Genomic DNA, 19,279 nt, shown 5'->3' on the forward strand with positions numbered 1-19,279 from the left:
TATATTATAGTTAGTGATTACTTTACTTATTGTATATTATATTATTACAGTACTATTTGAAATAAAGTTTATATAACAGAACTTTTCTGATCATGTGATTTATTCATGAAATAGATATGGTTTTATATTTATGTAAAATATTGAATGAAACATTTCATTATATTATAAATTAAATGAGCATAACTAAGAAGTATATTTTTTTATATGAAACCATATTACAGTATAACACACTTAAAAGTATCCTTAATTGCCATTTGATTGATTGATTCAGTATTAGTTCTATTCAATGGAAAAGTGATATTTAATGGTACTATTGCATTTTGAGAATTTTTTGCAACACGGTGCCGTGCAATGGATCCATGTTTGAAAATCAACCTGTATTGTGCGGTGTCTATATTGAATGGCCTAGCTTCCAATCAAGCCTTCAGGGTTGGTTCAAGATGGAAGCAGTGGATTCATTAAAGAAAAAGTTAACTTAAAACAAATAATGAATATTTTATATTTCATTCGTTAAGATTGACTGTTCCATTAGCAAAGCTCCTTTGTATAATATTCAATGGGGATTTCCAGAATGCATGATCTCAACACATCTGCATTCATCTTCCTAGTATATCACATGTTCTAACTATTTTTAAACAACTTATCAGTGATCAATCGAAACTGTATCTAGTAATGTTTTTATGTTCATTTTCACTGTACGCAAGTGATTCCATTCTTACTTTAGTTGTTACGCATGTTTATGCTTAAGTAAAGTACTGCTTACTTTCTTCTCTCATGAAAACTAATTGGTTTATCCTCTTAGCTTTATATATTGCTGACCTTTGACATGTTGGTTGTCATCATCATCGCTCTTATTCACGGATGCATGTTGGCGGATGCCGATCCAGAAATCAGGCTTATTTTCAATGACTACTTGAAAACTCATTTAATCGTGGGAGATAAATGCTTATTCATTTGCGAACTGCATAATTTTGGTTCAACTATTACAGCAAGTAATGTTCGATTTACGAAAAATGGTGAGGATGTTTTAAATTCGCAGCACCACGAAATTACTAATGATGAAAATCCAGTTAATTTGAAACTAAATCAACTACATGAGGATGACAGTGGAGAATATAGATGTGAGTATGATGGGTTGATGTCCAGTAGTAAAATACTCAAAGTATGGCCAGAATTGGAAGGCCCTGTGTGCACACACGATGGTACATCATACTACATCGGTGATGTCATCAAACTAAACTGTAGTACATACCCCTATGATGACCTTACCATAATCTGGAACCCAGATTATGATGACAAGACAAGATTTCACAGTGATTCAGTCACTACAGATCAAGTAACGTTCACAGCTGTAGGGCTACCTGGACGTAAACAACCCATATGCCATTATCACGCTTTAGGGAGAAGCAATCATATAGAGTCATGTTTTTTTGACATCGTCATTAAGCAACGTTTAAGTATTGCACTTGTGACAGTATCAAATCTTGAGATTGGACAGGTTGCGGAATTTAAATGTATTGTCAAAAATGACATAAACGAAGTGTTCTACAGCTGGGAATTGCAAAATATTTCCTTGTTTAATGCAACAACTGATAATAATTCTTTGATAATTGAAAACTTTGAAAATGTAATGATTGGACTAATTTTGACGTGCACAGTAAATGGAACTTACTCGGAAGGATCAGCTTCTGTAGTACTGAACCAAGAACAGACAACAACAATAGAATTATTAAAAATAATGGAATCGTCAACATTAATTGAAATTGATAACCAAAATATGAATATAAGTTCATCTGAACATAAAACAAAGAAACTGACCAAAGTTATTGAGATACTTATAATAGTTGGGTGTACAGCATTCATTTCCACATCGCTTGTTTTACTTATTCTTTACAAGTTGGCGACAAGAGCTGATAAATATCAAAATAAAAGCCAGGCTGTGCAAATGATTATTAAACACACACCAGATGGTTGTCAGAAAGATGTAGATGTGAACACAAGTTCTCCTGAGGTTGTGATTAATGGACAACAAACTGAAAAGCCCACTAGGCCTAGTAGCGCTGAGAACATAAACGAGATAACTGAAAAAAAACGTGGATACATGCATTTAATAGGAGACCATCATCACAGCACCGAGCATGAGTATGCGACAAGTATCGGTACCGGTCTGTGTAACAAATTCTCAAAAGATAGTCAGCAATTATCATTGTATGCAAACAAAATCTACAAAACTGACAAAGAAGCAATAAAGAACCAATCAGATGAGATAATGGTAGAGCACATTTACCAGGCAATGTAGTAGGGACCATTTCCAAATTATTTTACTGCAGTAACTGCAGTAATATTGTGTTTTGTCACTTCATAAACTTCTACACTGAACTAATATCATATATTATTGCAGTAAAATGTAGTTACTGCAGTAATTGCAGCAGAATCCCTTAATAAATGGATGATTCCAAATATTCTGTAAATGTTTGTTATGTTTAGTACACTACAGTGTAATTACCCCTATTAAGGGGACATCTCCAGGGACCTGTAGTGTGAAAACATGAATTTCCCCTCATTAATTTGTCGGACAAGTTCCCTTTAAAGGGTGTGTCAAAGGAGGGATTTTAATGCAAGATAAAATGATGTATATAGAACGTGAGTATTAAAATAAACTCTAAAAATATTTAAAAGCATTTTACAGACAAAAAAAATAATTTTCATTTCCAGATTTAGATTTTATGATATATTTAGACGTATATCCCACGAAAAATAGGCGTTTTTATTAAAGCACTTTTCATTTTGTCTTCATTACTTTTAATTAAGTTTGTTTTTAAATGTTCCATTAACATTAACATATATGTTTAGAACGTAATGTGGCAATATAATATTTGACATATATAATATTTTTGACATTCACATGACATGAATAACTTTCAGTTTAGCAATAACAATCTACTTGTTTTTATAATAAACAATTTATTTAATATCTCAGTTTTGATTTGATTAGTTTTCATTGTATCATTGGTATCAATGTCACTAAAACAAGGCACCAGTAAAATCAACATTAATTCTTTCTGACTTTCACATAGACTACTGAGTGTTATTTTAGTTTGATATGCACACAAGTTATACTAGTTTTGAATAGTCTATACGTCCAGGGTAACAACTGAAGAAACCATGCACTGAAACTGGAGAGGGCGCCAAAGAATATATGACATCATTATAATTGCAGATACCCAATGAGCTAAAATAGATTGGCTAGAGGGCGGACTCCTGACTGAGAAGTGATTCCAACTGTATGAGAACCATAAATATGGCCGCCGTAAATCTATAATCTCACTGAAGATACATAATTATTGGTATTTATCCTAACTTTGAAAGATCTATTTGGATGGTAATTATGCATGACAAATAAAACACTAGTAGAGTTTGCGGTACACTGCATGTTTCCAAAATGAGATAAAGTATGGTAGAGAATGTCTCAATGTTTCGGTTTTGTTAAAACCATCTTTTCCCAAAGACGGTTATAGCATAACAACCAAAACATAGTAATAACAATAAAATTTGCATTAATATTTTAAATTTATTTTAGTAAATTACATTTTCAACGTAAAATAATTGCATCATTAAAACAAATTAAAAGTTTATATAATTTCAAATAATTCATACAAAATGGGAGTTTTTTCAGTTATATAATCACATAATGTTTTTATAACATTACATAACATTTTGGCATCATATGCATCACTCTACTAATTGTATTATATTGATATACTTTCCATAACACTTTGGTATTCTTTTTGGTCCTGCACCATTTTCTTAAACACAGCGTATTTCTTCTTATAGTATGACATGTTTGACTTTACTGGTTCTACAATAGATCCCACCTTACACATGTTTTTCATAGCATCCTAAAAGAAAATATTTTTATCGAGCTGAACTAAAAGTATTTTACCAAAATCTTGCTTAATATTATGGTTAATTACAATATTCTGTAAGGTCATACGTGATGGATCCATTGTATGAAACTAAAAAAAAAGAAACATAAAATTAGAAAAGGTCCAGATGTGTTTTACTTCAGTAAACATCAAAGTCTATTATCTATTTTACAAAAAGATATTAAACGAAGAGGCATCAGGTTGGAGTCTTTGAAGGACTTGATGGAATTTTGCAGCAAGAGACATAGCTCTTTGGAAAAGTTCAATATAGTGAAAACATATGTGGGACGACTGAACTGGACTCTTTATCATTATGTTTGATTTGTAGAAGTTAATTTTTGTTGCTTGTTGCTGATTTATGAAAGAAAGTCTTTATTTTGTTATTGAGTACAAAAGCAGTAATAAATAACAAAATAAAAACAAGTTTGACTACCTTGCTTATAATAAAGACAGTTATTAGTACATTAATATTTAATTCATGTTTATAATTATCTTAATGATTTCTTTGATCTTGATACATTTGTGAAACCTGTACTGAAAGTGATAATGTTTTGTGAAATCCAGGCACATGTTTATTTTGTAATAGCTTTTATATTTAAAATATTCATTGTGCTTGTATACTACTTTAGTTCTAATAGAGCTGTAGCTTGGTGTGCCTTTCAATCCCAAGGTCCAGGGTTCAATACTGACCTAGTGCCAGGGTTGTAACTTACAACTCTTTCAACTCCACTCTCTAAGCCTCAAATGACACTTAGTTTATAAGCAGAATAAATTATAACATAGTTTATCCATCCTGTAATTGGTGAGTTGCTCGTTATTGGATGCGTATGAAATATAAAAAAAATTTAAAACGCCGCCAAAATACTGTATGTTCCAATTAGCTTAAATTATATAGTTAATACCAAACAATTAATAATTCTTACAACAAAATTCAAAATATACCTACTGATGAAAGTTTGAGAGTGGTGATCCAAGCTGAAGCAGGTGTTAAAGTACAACTTTACCGAAAACCATTTTTTTGACAACGTATTAGGAATGTACATATGATTTCAGAACAAGATTGTACAGCAAACTTTAGTAGTTGAACTTTACCCTTACCTTTAAAAAATGACCTGAATTGTGTCACTAACCTGAACATCTTTAAACTGTGATGAAGCACACGCCCCCAAGATAGCAGCACCTACAAGAACTGAATCGCATTCTTTAGGCAACATGACAGGTAATCCTACAAAAACAATAAATAACATATTAAAAATTGCAATTATAAATCACATGCAAAATCAAAGACTAATTTTCAAAGATATTTTTAGATGGTGGATGTCTTTGTGGAGGTTGTTGAGTGGTTACAGTAGGATTACCATGCAGAAAGACCCAGGTTAAATTGACGGCAAGTGTAACTCCCAGTTGACATGGCTGTAAATCAGGTTTTTTAAACTTTCGTCGAGTACTGAAGTGATTTAATTGAGACCAGAAACTGAATGTTATATAGATTGCATTCTGTGCACGCATTTAATATTGTTTAAAGGTTTGCATGGCGAATAAACACTAGGAAAGTAGGTATGCGTTGTGGTACACCATGTGTTGATGAAAGCATGGTTGAGGAATGTCTCGGTTGTTATGCTAGAACCATTGATGAGTGGGAATGTCATGACTAACCTGTAACATCAGCATGTACCTGTACAAACAGTTTGTTCTTACTAAGACCTCCACAAGAAAATACAGAACTGAAGCTATGCCCAGCTTTTTCCATAGATTCTATGATATGCTTTGTACCCAACTATGTATATAAAATTAATATTAGTCATTTTCAATTGTAGAAAAAAATTCTGAAAAAAATTAATGTTTGTTTTATCATAGCCAAAAATGTGACCTGCCAAAAACCTGACAACATTTTTTGGTTTTTTTTCGTTTCATTTATTTATTTATTTGACCAACATCAATCAATCAATATCAATACAATGACATACAAAACAACAAGATGATGGCAGCTTTAGCAAAATCGCTGGTACTTATTTCTTATCCTGTAATCTGTGCATTTTCTCATTGATGTGTCATAAATAAAAACACACATTTACATAATCAGTTTGACATATCAAATTGTGACCAACCATGATTCTAGTAATTTAATATTGATATAATGTTTGGAATTTATTAATCATAGCTATACATAATGGACTCATCTATAATGTTTCATTTTCATATACTTTCTGTAAACTTACTGCAATTGCTTGGATAGTCGCCAAATACAACAATGCCAAACTTTCAATCGACGAAGATAATGCTAACCCGGAAATCTGCAAAAAAATTTAAATGTGTAAAACAATCACTCCTTATATGGACATTAATAAACAAAAGTATCTATCATTACAGAAACTAGACAATTTGAACTCTGCTTTTAGAAAGGTTACAAATATTGGTTATATCTGTGCTAAAAAGTCAAAAATCTATTATTAAGTTGCCACGAAATGTATCCAGAATTCTATGAACTCGGAATAAAGAGAGAGATTGAAAGAAAGCAACTTTAAATTCAACCAATGCTAAACAATCACATTTCTCTATTTAATAAAATCTGCCTCTGAGACTTGATTTCAACAAATATTAATCTTTTTACAAAAGACTAATAACAGTATTAATTTAATAGTGAAAACATTTTCCTCTGGTTTCGATTAGATTGACAAAAGTTAAAGACACAAGTTAAATTTATACTGGTTTACAATTAATAAACTATATCTTAGTATTAATTTAATAATTTTCTTACCATGCCTTTTAAGGTAGGGTCCGCCAATGGAGACCTGTTACCATGGAAATCAGGCCAAACATGTAAGTCTGCTGTGAGAGAAGCCGGTGATTGTAATTTCTGGTTTATTGCCATAGAAAGAAGAAGCTCATTCAGAAAATCATGTACATGAATATTCCTGTTAAAACAATTATAAGAATTACTTTAAAATCTATTGTAATTTTTCTAACAGATGCACTATCTTTTTTCTGTGATTTGTGCAATAAAAAGTGTACAGTACATATACATAATGTAATTTGTGTAACACAATTCAATTCACACCTTTCATAAGTTCCATAAAAAAACTTAAGTTGAATAAGTAATACAAAAACACAATAAAAACACAGTGAATAATGAAAGGGACCAAAATGAACACTGGGACATATTTTCAGTTAACATAAGCCAAATTTGTACATAGGACCTCCACTTTTTAGACCTTATTTGAGAGTCGAAAACTATCTGAGGAGTGTATTGAACCTATTATACATGTGTTTACAGTGCTTCTGTCTTAGCTGCATGGCCACACAATGCCATTTTACCATACCAGGTAAGGAATATAACATTTTGTGTGTGTGTCTGCATGTTAAAAAATATAGTCTCTTACCTTTTTGCAGATTTCATCTTCAATTCATCATATGCCCGGTGAGTTTCTATTACAAAATCAATCAGTTTCCCAGATGCACTTTGACCTCCTTCGTTCAACCAATAACCTGGAACCATTGCACTGTAGTAAGGTCCCCATACTCCTGGAACAAACAATGCAGCTTCACTAACCTAAACACAAGAAAAGAAAAAGAACCATTTATTTTGTTTTGCAGCCAACAAAGTAAACATATTTATTCTCTATAATGCATGTAAATGTATTACGATTATCTTCATCATTACATTTTGATAACCTACATATCCAAATAGTTCAACTGAATATTTCAGAAATAGAGCAAAGGTATAACTCCAAATAAAGAAACAGAACACAATATGTGAATTATTAAAATTAAATTTAAAACGAATAAATTTAACTATGTAACTATTAATAGAAAAGTTTTACTGTCCATAAAAACAAAAACTAACAATGGACATTAAACTTTAAAATAAACAAAACTAAATTTATTTACTTGCTTATTGTCTTAAATTGTATTAAAATGATAAAATGAATATTTATTGCTTGAAATATAATTGAATGGCACATTTAGAATGTAACACGTATTCCGTAGTTGAGTTAGTTGAGTGGAAATTAGAAGAGATAGTGAAAATAAATGTTGACTTTGCACAGCTATACCTGAAATGAAATACAACTGAAAGACTGAAAATCATCACATCTTTGTTCCGTTTTATTTTTACGGATTTATGTAACTGGACTAGAAACAAAATACTGTATTAATCGTTTGAGATAGTCTACATTGCAAGTACATACTGTTAACTTCAACCAGATAAAATGCTGTCAAAATTAACAACGTTAAATGTCAGACAAATAGTTGTTTTTTACATGAATATTGCACCTTTACTACCATTAATAGCAAGCCAGGAACGATCAGTAATCACAAATATAGCTGACAGAACATACTTTGCTGGTGAACAACTTACTATCACTTGTAGATTTGAATGTTTTGATGCACGTATTGACAAAAATTACATCAAACTTACAAAGAATGCCATCGACCAGCAGATAGATACATCAGAGTTTGAGTTAACTCATAAAAGAAACAATTACATTCTACAGTTTTTCGAAATGTCAATATTGAATATTACAGAGTCTCACACAGGATTATACAAGTGTGTCTATGATAATGGTATGTATGTAAAATCTGGGCAAGAAAAATCAGTTATAGTTTGGCCAATTCCAGTGAATCCTAAATGTACATCTTTGCAGCCATTTTATTTTGAAGGACAAGAAGTTAGCATCAAATGTGAAGCTATTGCTACATATCCAGACAGTACATTACAATGGAACTCAGAAAAATCCACTTCTAAAAATCCTCACAACATAACATTCATTGCTGAAAAAGACATTAATGGGTTTGAATATCAATGCTCATTGAATGTACCATCATGGCCATGGAGCTCAGAAAAAACCTTTGCTTGTAAATTTACAATTTTAGTCACAAATATCAAAATAAACACTTGCGGTAATTTTACATTAGGACAACCAGCAACATTGCAATGCATTGTAGATGAAACCATTTCAGATTTCAACTATACTTGGACATCAGAATCTTTAGAGATAGAAATTCATCAAAATAGAAATTCAAATTGCAAGAATGGTAGCAACAAATATTGATGACAACATTCTAAATATTGAAAGAGTGACAGCTGATATGAACAATGCTGTTATCACTTGTGAGGTACAAGGGTACAATGTTATTGGCAGAAACTCTAGTATACTTACTGTAAATGAACTAACTACTGTGGAACCTACAACAGATACAATAACTACTACAGAAACTACAGATACAGTTGCAACTAAAAGCGATAGAAACATGAGTAGAATTACTATAAATGGACCATCTAGACAAGAACCTTCCATAGATACATTGACAACTAAAAAATACATCAAAACAACTACAACATATATTGAAGAGAACAATAGTGCAACCAACACATTTTTTATTTATGTAATTGTTGCACTTTTTGGATTTCTTCTGTTACTGATAATTCTAATTAGTGTTATTGTTATTTGTTTTTATCGTTTAAAGAGGTCATTAGGTCAAAGTAATCAGGTTGGAACAAGTCAGGCTATGGTCAGCTATGACAACAACTCCTACAGAGCAGCTCCCTACAAGGCTGAGCCCTACAGAGCAAAGCCCTACAGAGCAGCTCCTTACAAAGCAGCTCCTTACAAAGCTGTATCACTCTCAGCCAATGCACAACAATTGCATTCTGACAATACCTGCTATAATCGTAAAGATTCATGGGAAAACAACCCTGAACTCCATTTTTATCATGAAATCCATACAACTTCTGATGATGTCACTGATGATGTCACAGATGGTTACATGACCCCCTTGTCTATAGTTAACCAATTAGATCACCAAGAAAAACAAGCAGATACAAAAATGGATAAATCAACAAGCAATTTGGAAGTTGACAACACATCAGATGATAATGTTGATTTACACACTTATTATGACATCAGCACAACTTTTGATGACATCACTGATGACTACATAACTCCTGTTTCTGGGCTTGAGGAGGTAGAAAAAAGTGAAAACTCTAAACACACTGAACTTGAAGAACATCCATGTAAATTAATGTTAGGTCCTACAAATAGTACAACAGAGTCTATTTATTTAACATTGAGTGATTTATGAACACATAATAGATTAATAGTTAATTAAATGTTAATAGGATAAAAGAAAATACAATGCTTTTATTAATATTGAATAATATTTTGATCTGATCTGATAAAAGTTGCTGCTTGATTCTGGATATGATATGTTATGAATTATGATTACATTATACTTGATATATTCATTATTGCTAGAAATATCATGCGGTCAACAAGTGGTAAAATGACCTATTGAAAATGGTCAGTTGGTCATTATACAGAAAATAAATGCTAAATTAATACTGAATTGTGTATATAACTTTGTAAAACACAGTATACAAAAATAGAAAACTAATAACTGTCAATGAAAATAAAAGAAAAACCGAAACCATGTATTTAAAACTTAAATGTCAATAAACAAACTAATTTAAATGTTTTGTTTATCAACCGATGATGGAAATGGCATTGAAGACAATATAAAAACCTTTCTAATTACTGTAATGAAAAAAATGATGCAGTATTAGAGAACAAGAGTTTAACTTCCTTTAGTTTTAGGACTTTTATGTGATTGTGACATTCTTTCTATGATATATCTTGTACATACATGTATATACATATATATTTCAACAACACACATTTTTATATTCTTTTATTAATTGTCTTCTTCCCTTTCTCTTTAAATAACAATAATAAAAGCATTTCATTATTTATATATAGATGACACTATGAAAGTAGCTCCATTATTATTCTTTATCATATTGTACAAGAATACCTGAAAACTAAATATTAAATGAAAGTATTGATTTACACACTCATTATGACATTGGTACCGACTTTGATGGATCTACAACTCCAGCTCTTTTGCTGGAGCAGGTTGAATGTGACACATTAGAACATCCCTGTGAAGTAATGGTATATAATAGTTAAATATGTACTGCTGATGCAAATTCTACAAAATACAACTTGAAGAAGTATTTCCAGAAATAAAAGTAAAAACACTGTAATATGTCTCCTCTTGCTTTCATATATTACACTTTCAAATCTTTTGTTACTGATATGTCAATTTTATAATTATAACTTAATAATTAAAGAATTCAAATCAGGTTAAAAACGAATAGTAATAACAAAAACTAAACTATAGAGGGTTCTACAGTATAATATTTAATAATATTTCTGTATTAATAAAGAAAATAACTAGAAAATTGCTCATAAAAACTACAGCTAAAAAACATTATAATGTTAAATTACAAAACTAAACTAAATCTATAAAAAGGTGCTTTAAAATAATCATATGAAATTAATGAAAGTGATTGGTTTAAATGTTAATAGATATTGTTAAAAACATGATGTAATGACGCATTTAGTAAGCATCACAAATCTATTGAACATTGAGCTGAAGAAATTGCCAGTCATTTTCTCAAATTTTCAACTTTCACATGTATATGTTGTATTGGTGAAATGTAATCCTAATTACATGAAAATTCTTGTTTGTGTCATTTTCTATGGATTGCATGCATTGAACTGGACAAATATTAATTGTGATTTCAGGATTTTAAAGAACAGAGATTCTTCAATTCAACGAAATAAAATGTTGTCAATAAATATTGTTTATATTTTTTGTGTGAACATTGTAACATTACCACCAATATCAAGTCAAACAGTACAAATAGATATTGCAGATAGGATTTATTTTGCTGGTCAACAACTTACTATTACTTGTGAATTTCAATCTTTTCCAGAAAGTATTGATAAATATAACATAAAAATTACTAGGAATGATACATACCAAGTGATAGATACATCAGAGTTTGAGTCAATCTATGCTAAAAACAAGCTACAGTTATTTAAAACATCAATATTGAATATTACAGAGTCTCACACAGGATCATACAAGTGTGTCTATGATAATGGTATGTATGTAATATCTGAGCAAGAAAAATCAGTTATAGTTTGGCCAATTCCAGTGAATCCTAAATGTACATCTTCGCAGCCATTTTATTTTGAAGGACAAGAAGTTAGCATCAAATGTGAAGCTATTGCTACATATCCAGACATTACATTACAATGGAACTCTGAAAAATCCACTTCTAAAAATCCTCACAACATAACATTCATTGCTGAAAAAGACATTAATGGGTTTGAATATCGATGTTTAACAAATGTACCATCATGGAGCTCAGAAATATTTGCTTGTAAAATTACAATTTTAGTCACAAATATTAAAGTATACAACATTGGTAATTACATTACATTAGGGCAACCAGCAACATTGCAATGCATTGTGGATGACACCATTTCAGATCTCATCTATACTTGGATATCTGAATCTAAGAGTTTAGTAGAAGAAATTGAACGAAAAAGAAATTGTAATTACACTGATAGCAACAGCAAAAACTGCCAAATGTTTGGAGATGACAAGATCCTATACATTGAGAATGTGACAGCTGATATGAACAATGCTGTTATCACTTGTGAAGTACAATGGTACAATGTTATTGGAAGATACTCAAGTATACTTACTGTAAATGGACTACCTACTGTAGAAACTACAACAGATACAATAACAACTATTGAACCTACAGGTACAGTTGCAACTAAAAGCGATAGAAACTCTAGTAGAATTACTGTAAATGAACCATCTAGACAAGAACCTTCCATAGATACATTGACAACTCAAAAATACATCAAAACAACTACAACATATATTGAAGAGAACAATAGTGCAACCAACACATTTTTTATTTATGTAATTGTTGCACTTTTTGGATTTCTTCTGTTACTGATAATTCTAATTAGTGTTATTGTTATTTGTTTTTATCGTTTAAAGAGGTCATTAGGTCAAAGTAATCAGGTTGGCACAAGTCAGGCTATTGTCAGCTATGATAACAACTCCTACAGAGCAGCTCCCTACAAGGCTGAGCCCTACAGAGCAAAGCCCTACAGAGCAGCTCCTTACAAAGCTGTGTCACTGTCAGCCAATGCACAACAATTGCATTCTTGCTATAATCATGACAATCCAAAACATCATTTTTATCATGAAATCCTTACAACTTCTGATGATGTCACTGATAATGTCACTGATGGTTACATGACCCCCTTGTCTATAGTTAACCAATTAGATCATCATGAAAGCTCTAAATGTGAAGAAGTTATTAAACAAGAGAAACAAGCAGGTCAACAAATTAATATCAATTTGGAAGTTGACAACACATCAGATGAAAATGTTGATTTACACACTTATTATGACATCAGCACAACTATTGATGATGTCACTGATGAATATATAACTCCAGTTCGTTTGCTGGAGCAGGTAGACAAAAGTGAAAACTCTAAACACACTGAACTTGAAGAACATCCATATGAAATAAAGGTAGATAATAATATGGAGGAATCTCTTTATTTAAGATTAAGTGATTTATAAACACTCTACTGTATCATATTTGATGGATTAAACAATATTTAAATGTCTTTAAAAGAAATTTAGGTGGCCATTGATGATTATTATACTATTATATTATAAAAATGTTTATACCTATACTGTATATTTGAATCTGTCACTGCTTCTCATAATGAAAAGTGACCTTCATAATTATAATATGGAAGCTGCTGTAGATATGAATTAATTTTTTAAATGTGCCTATCTATGAATAGCTCAATTAAAAATGCATTTTTTCAGATCTTTCATCATAATTCTACACATTTAAAAGAGTTTTCGTCTTCATTTTCATTTAGACTACGTCATGATGTCAAAAAAATTAGAATATAAGTGAGTCCCGTAATGTTATTATTATTGTAATTTACTGTACTTTGTACCCAATTGTACAATAGGTTTTCAAAGAATATTTATAGCTATTTAAATTTATTTTCTTTTGAACATTTGATAAAACTGAAAAAAAAAATTAACCTTATCTAATATAATGACAGCCTGATACTTGCATAATAGTTTTGTTTTTTACTATTTACTATTTGAAGCATGAGTTTCATATGCCGTTTGCGTGTCAAATTGTTTATAAATTAGTTGTACATACTTAGAATTATAAGTGAAAAGATATTTCTCAACAAGATAAAATCTATATGAAAGTTTTATGGTGTCATTACTATTACCTTTTCCCAACAATAGTTAACAAATTAGATCAGCAGGAAAGTTCTGTTTTATTTGTCTATTTTACTCTTGTAAATTTGCATTACAAAAATCTAATATGCTATTTGTAGAGAATGAACCAGGAACTAATTGGAGGCTTCACAAAACCAAACTAATTTATAAATTAAAATAACAGAAACCAACTAGCATTAAAAAAAGAAACAGAAAAAACGTTTTTATTGAAATGATTAGCTAGAACTTTGCCAATCATCAATAGTCTTTCAACTAATACTGACAGATAGGCATATTACTACTGTATTAAAACTATGGTAAGCAGTTTGTCGATTAAAAACCATTCAGATGTCAGTTAAATTGTAATTCTATAGCTACAATATATCTTGGAAATATTTGAAGTAACCTCTTAACTTAAAGACTGTACAGTGTTACATCATAACAATGAAGCTTAGAACTGGAAAACAATTCCATATCTAATGTGTGGGATTTTTTTTCAAGCTTAGAATGTTTTCTATTGTGGAAGAATACCTTGATTGATTGATTATATACAATGTTGTCAACATTGTTTACTTTAAACTTTAAATTTATGATTATATTTTCATGTTTGCATAATGTATCACAATCATGGTATTTACCAACGAGTCCAACAGTAAGCATCAGTATTGAAAATAAAGCATATTTTTTTGGCCAAGAATTTCAAGCTACATGTACATTTGAATCATTCAACAGGGAAGGAAGATTAAATAAAACTTATATTAAACTTTTATTAAATGATACAGTCCTACCAATTGATCCATCACAAATTGTTACTATTTTTGTAAGTGGAGATTACAATATACAGGTTTATCAAATTACAATTTTAAAACTCGCAGAGTCTTACACAGGATCATATAAATGTGGATATATAGATGCTAAGGATTTAAATAAATCTTCTACACAAGACATTACAGTTTGGCCAATTCCAAAGGATCCAAAATGTACATCCTCACAACCATTCTATTTTGAAGGACAAAATGTGACCTTAACTTGTGAAGCAATTGCTTCATATCCAGATCTTGAATTGAGATGGAACCCTGATAAACCAACTTCTAAAAATAATCACAATAAAATATTTATTGCTAATAAAGATGTGGAAAGTCATTGCATAATGAATGTACTATCATGGAACTCAAAGGATTTTTTTTGTTATATTAAAATTTTAGTCACAAATCTTGAAGTGTATAACATTGATAATTTTACATTAGGACAATCAGCAACATTGCAATGCATTGTGGGTACCATCAATAAAACTGTCCCAGAACTAAATTATACTTGGATATCATACTCTAGCAGTTTGAACAAAGAAATACAACAAAATACAAATTGTGAGAAAATCAATGGTAGTAGCAACAACAGCACAAATTGTCAAACATTTGGAGAAGACAAGATCCTATACATTGAGAAAGTGACAGCTGATATGAACAATGCTGTTATCACTTGTGAGGTACAAGGGTACAATGTTATTGGAAGAAAATCTAGTATACTTACTGTAAATGGACTACCTACTGTACAACCTACAACAGATACAGTTATGGAAGAAAGAGATAAGCACACTAGAAGAGAACTAACTACACAAGAAAATACAAAAAGAAAGGAGAACAGTGACAATGAGACTTACAATGACAGCAACAACAATGTTATTTATATATATGTCATTGTTGCTATTTTTGGATGTCTGATGTTATTGATATTTCAAATCTACATTCTGGTTATTTGCTTCCATCGCTTTAAGGCATCAAATCAAAGTGTTCATCAGGTTGGTACAACTCCACCTACTATCAGCTATGTCAATGACTCTTATAACGCAGTACCATTGTCCACCAATGCACCATCTACATCAGACAATACACAATCTCATGGAGACATTATTTTCCATAATTTCAACACAGATACACAGCAGGAAGTGACCCCTGAATTCCATATTTATCAGGGCATCGGCACAACTTCTGGTGTTACTGATGATTACCTAATTCCTTTGACAATAGTTCAACAATTTGATGACAGTTCTAATTGTCAAGAAAATATAAAAGATATTAAACACGAGGAACAAACTTGTGAATCAAATTTGGAAGCTGACACATCAGATGAAAGTATGGATTATAATGAAAGCACTACTTTTGATGATGTCACTGATGGATACACAATTACTTCAACCTGCTTGGTAAAACAGGTTAAAAAAGATTCTCATTATCTTGAGATTATTGAATAACTGATAAAATGTAGACATTTAGGATAGGTTAAACTTGTTTAGTACTACATTATCAGTTTTAATAAGATTTGATAATGGTTTTTTGAAAAGCATGTATATTTTATGTAGCATCATTTTTGCATAATATACAAGATATGATAAACAACTATCTGAATAATATAGAAACATTTATAAGTTTAGTTATAATGTAAACATTTAGAAAATTGTACTCTAGTGTACAGTAAGTAATATGCATATAAACATACTCAGTAATGGCAACAAGGTTTGCAAAACCTAAAGGTGCCATATAAATGTGCTAGTTAGCGAACAAATAGGACATTATATATTTACATCCACAAACAATACCTAATTTTATTCAAGACATATAACTTGTTATTTATTTAAATTATGTTTAACTTTAATTTACTAATGTTGTATTTTTTATTTTTATGTGTGATAAAACAATAACAAACAAAACAAACTGTAAAATCAAATTAAAACAATTTAACTGTTCGTATGAGCCATTTATTTTATTTTATTTCTTATTTTTATTTTATTTTATTTTTAAAACCAGAAACAACAGCAGAAACAAATCCGCCACTTACAGCTTGGTTTAACATATACAAAACAATTAAAACAACTCAGAAACACTTAAATTACGACGAAACAGATAAAGATTGGAATTAAAAATGTCTATATGGGGATGGGCCTGGACTAAACTATTATAATATAAACCTAATCTACTGATGTAACCATTTTTGAGAACATTGACTCTACAAAAGGGAACACAAAGGACATTGTTGTTTCTTAAGTTACGGGCGGGAACACGAATACCGAAATTGGAGATAAAGTTGCAGTCAAAAATTGAATGAAGAAAAGAAAAATAAGATCATTGTGACATCTACGTAAAGAAGTGGGAGATATGGGATATATTTTTTTATCCTCATCACAATTATAAAGACTGTTACATTTATAAAGGTTATTCTGATTATGGCTGATGTAGCGCAAAAATCTAGAATAGAGTCGGTCAATACGTGAGGCTTGGGTTTTGGAGATTGAATTGTAAATAACAGAACAAAATTCTAAATTAGGTTGGATTAAGGTGATATATAGATAAACTTTGGAAGAACGACTAAGATATTTTCTATTGCACCACATCAGCCCAAGCAGCTTATTGCATTTATTAAGAAGATGATCAACATAAAAAGAAAAAGTAAGGGAACTATCTGAAATAATACCGAGATCGAGAGTTGATGGTCAAGAATTGTATTTGTCAAGAATTGTATAACAAAAACTAAAATTTATCTGTTAATTGTTTTGATTGTTGATATGTTTGAAAGAAAATATATTAAACTTTATATGCAATGATCAACAAGAGTTTTAGGCTTAGATGATTGTTTTGGTTTTTGCTATTGCTCACGCTAAACTAACATAAATACTAAATTATAACTTACTCAGTAAAGGACATTGTGTATCTGGATGTAAATTGGGATTAAATTAATTGTATAAATAGAAAGTGTAGTATAACAAAATTTGAACATAAATACAAATTGGCTGATTGCTCCCTAGATGGTTGCTTCCCAGAATTGTTTCCCCTGGACTTGCAATTAATACAAATAGAACCTCAAATTATTTAAAATTATTTAATATTTAATCATTCATTGAATATTGATTATAGGGGGCAGTGTTCTCATAATATAACAATTATATGAAATTACTAATAAACCAATAGAAAACAGAAACCAACACACCTATTTGATATGCTTCGTATACTAAACTAAAATGATTGGCTAACAAATTTTCCATGGAGAATACTCCTTTTAAATTAGTATAGTTAACAAAATTTATCATGAGCTACAATGATCTACTGTGAGCAGTGTACATTAGAACATAAGAATTTGTTTTGAGAATTTTGTTCTATTTTTATTTCCGCATTTGGACTTCAATTGAACTGCAAATTATTCTGGTAACACCTGAATAACAAGTTTCTTTACATTACATGGTTATTTCAACTGGAAAAGCTGGCATATGTTGTGTTCTTTATAAACTAATACATACTGAAAGGATTCTAAGATTAAAGACAATGTTTTCACCATTACTAACTTTAAAACTTGGAATACTATTCATTTTTGGTTCCCATATTGGCTCATCGCAAATAGACAAAACAGAATCTCCAACAGTAACCATAAGTATAGAAGACCAAACATATTTTGTTTCTCAAGAACTTATTATTTCTTGTAAATTTGACTATTTTCAAACACATCTTGAGCAGCAAGATTTAATACTTACAAACAATGAATCAATTCTGACACAGGATTCATTAAGCATTGAAGAAATTTCTGGAAGCAAACAGGAATTTAAAATAACAATTTCAAATCTTACAGAGTCTCACACAGGATCATACAAATGTGGCGCCACACAGGGCACAGATATAAGTGGACAGTCTAATCAACAAATGGTCAAAGTTTGGCCAATTCCTGAGGACCCTAGGTGCACAGCATCCCCAGAATTCTATTTTGAAGGACAAAACTTGACGTTTACATGTGAAACCACTGCTATATATCCTACTTTTACATTAAAATGGAATAATGAACAACCCAAACATGAAAATCTTCAAATCCAAAAAGTCATTGCCACAAACGAAAACAATGGTTCAAAACAGACATGTATATTGGATGTACTAGCATGGAGTACAGTGAAACTTTGTAAAATTGAAATTTTAATCAAAGAAATAATTATTGTTGGTAATATTGTTGCATTAGGACAACCTGCAATGTTGCAATGCATTGTGGATGATGCCATCCCAGGTCTTAACTATACATGGACATCTGAATCTAACAGTTTTTATCAAAATGGAAATGAAAGTTATGATTACACTAATAATAGTGGCAACAGCAAAAACTGGCAAACATTAGGCAATGAGAATACACTGAACATTGAGAATGTGACAGCTAATATGAACAATTCTGTTATCACTTGTGAGATACAAGGG

General features: G+C 30.6%; 1 protein-coding gene across 2 annotated transcripts in view; it reads right to left on the bottom strand.

Annotated features, from left to right (window-relative positions):
• Nucleotides 1–2,935: 2,935 nt before the first annotated feature.
• LOC144844253 (FGGY carbohydrate kinase domain-containing protein-like) overlaps nucleotides 2,936–19,279 on the bottom strand; it is a 66,722-nt gene continuing 50,378 nt past the window's right edge. The window contains exons 8-13 of one of the 2 annotated variants that reach the window (XM_078701075.1): nucleotides 7,307–7,476; nucleotides 6,685–6,841; nucleotides 6,146–6,220; nucleotides 5,583–5,703; nucleotides 5,057–5,106; nucleotides 2,936–3,899 (exon numbers count right to left, since the gene is read on the bottom strand). In XM_078701075.1, the coding sequence (XP_078557201.1) occupies nucleotides 3,750–3,899; nucleotides 5,057–5,106; nucleotides 5,583–5,703; nucleotides 6,146–6,220; nucleotides 6,685–6,841; nucleotides 7,307–7,476 (723 nt within the window). In that variant the 3' untranslated portion in view covers nucleotides 2,936–3,749. Of the gene's footprint in view, nucleotides 3,900–5,056; nucleotides 5,152–5,582; nucleotides 5,704–6,145; nucleotides 6,221–6,684; nucleotides 6,842–7,306; nucleotides 7,477–19,279 lie in introns of both variants that reach the window. The other variant, XM_078701074.1, reaches the window with a different exon arrangement.

This window comes from Antedon bifida, chromosome 6 (assembly GCF_963402885.1).
Source record: "Antedon bifida chromosome 6, ecAntBifi1.1, whole genome shotgun sequence".
Lineage (NCBI taxonomy): Eukaryota > Metazoa > Echinodermata > Crinoidea > Comatulida > Antedonidae > Antedon > Antedon bifida.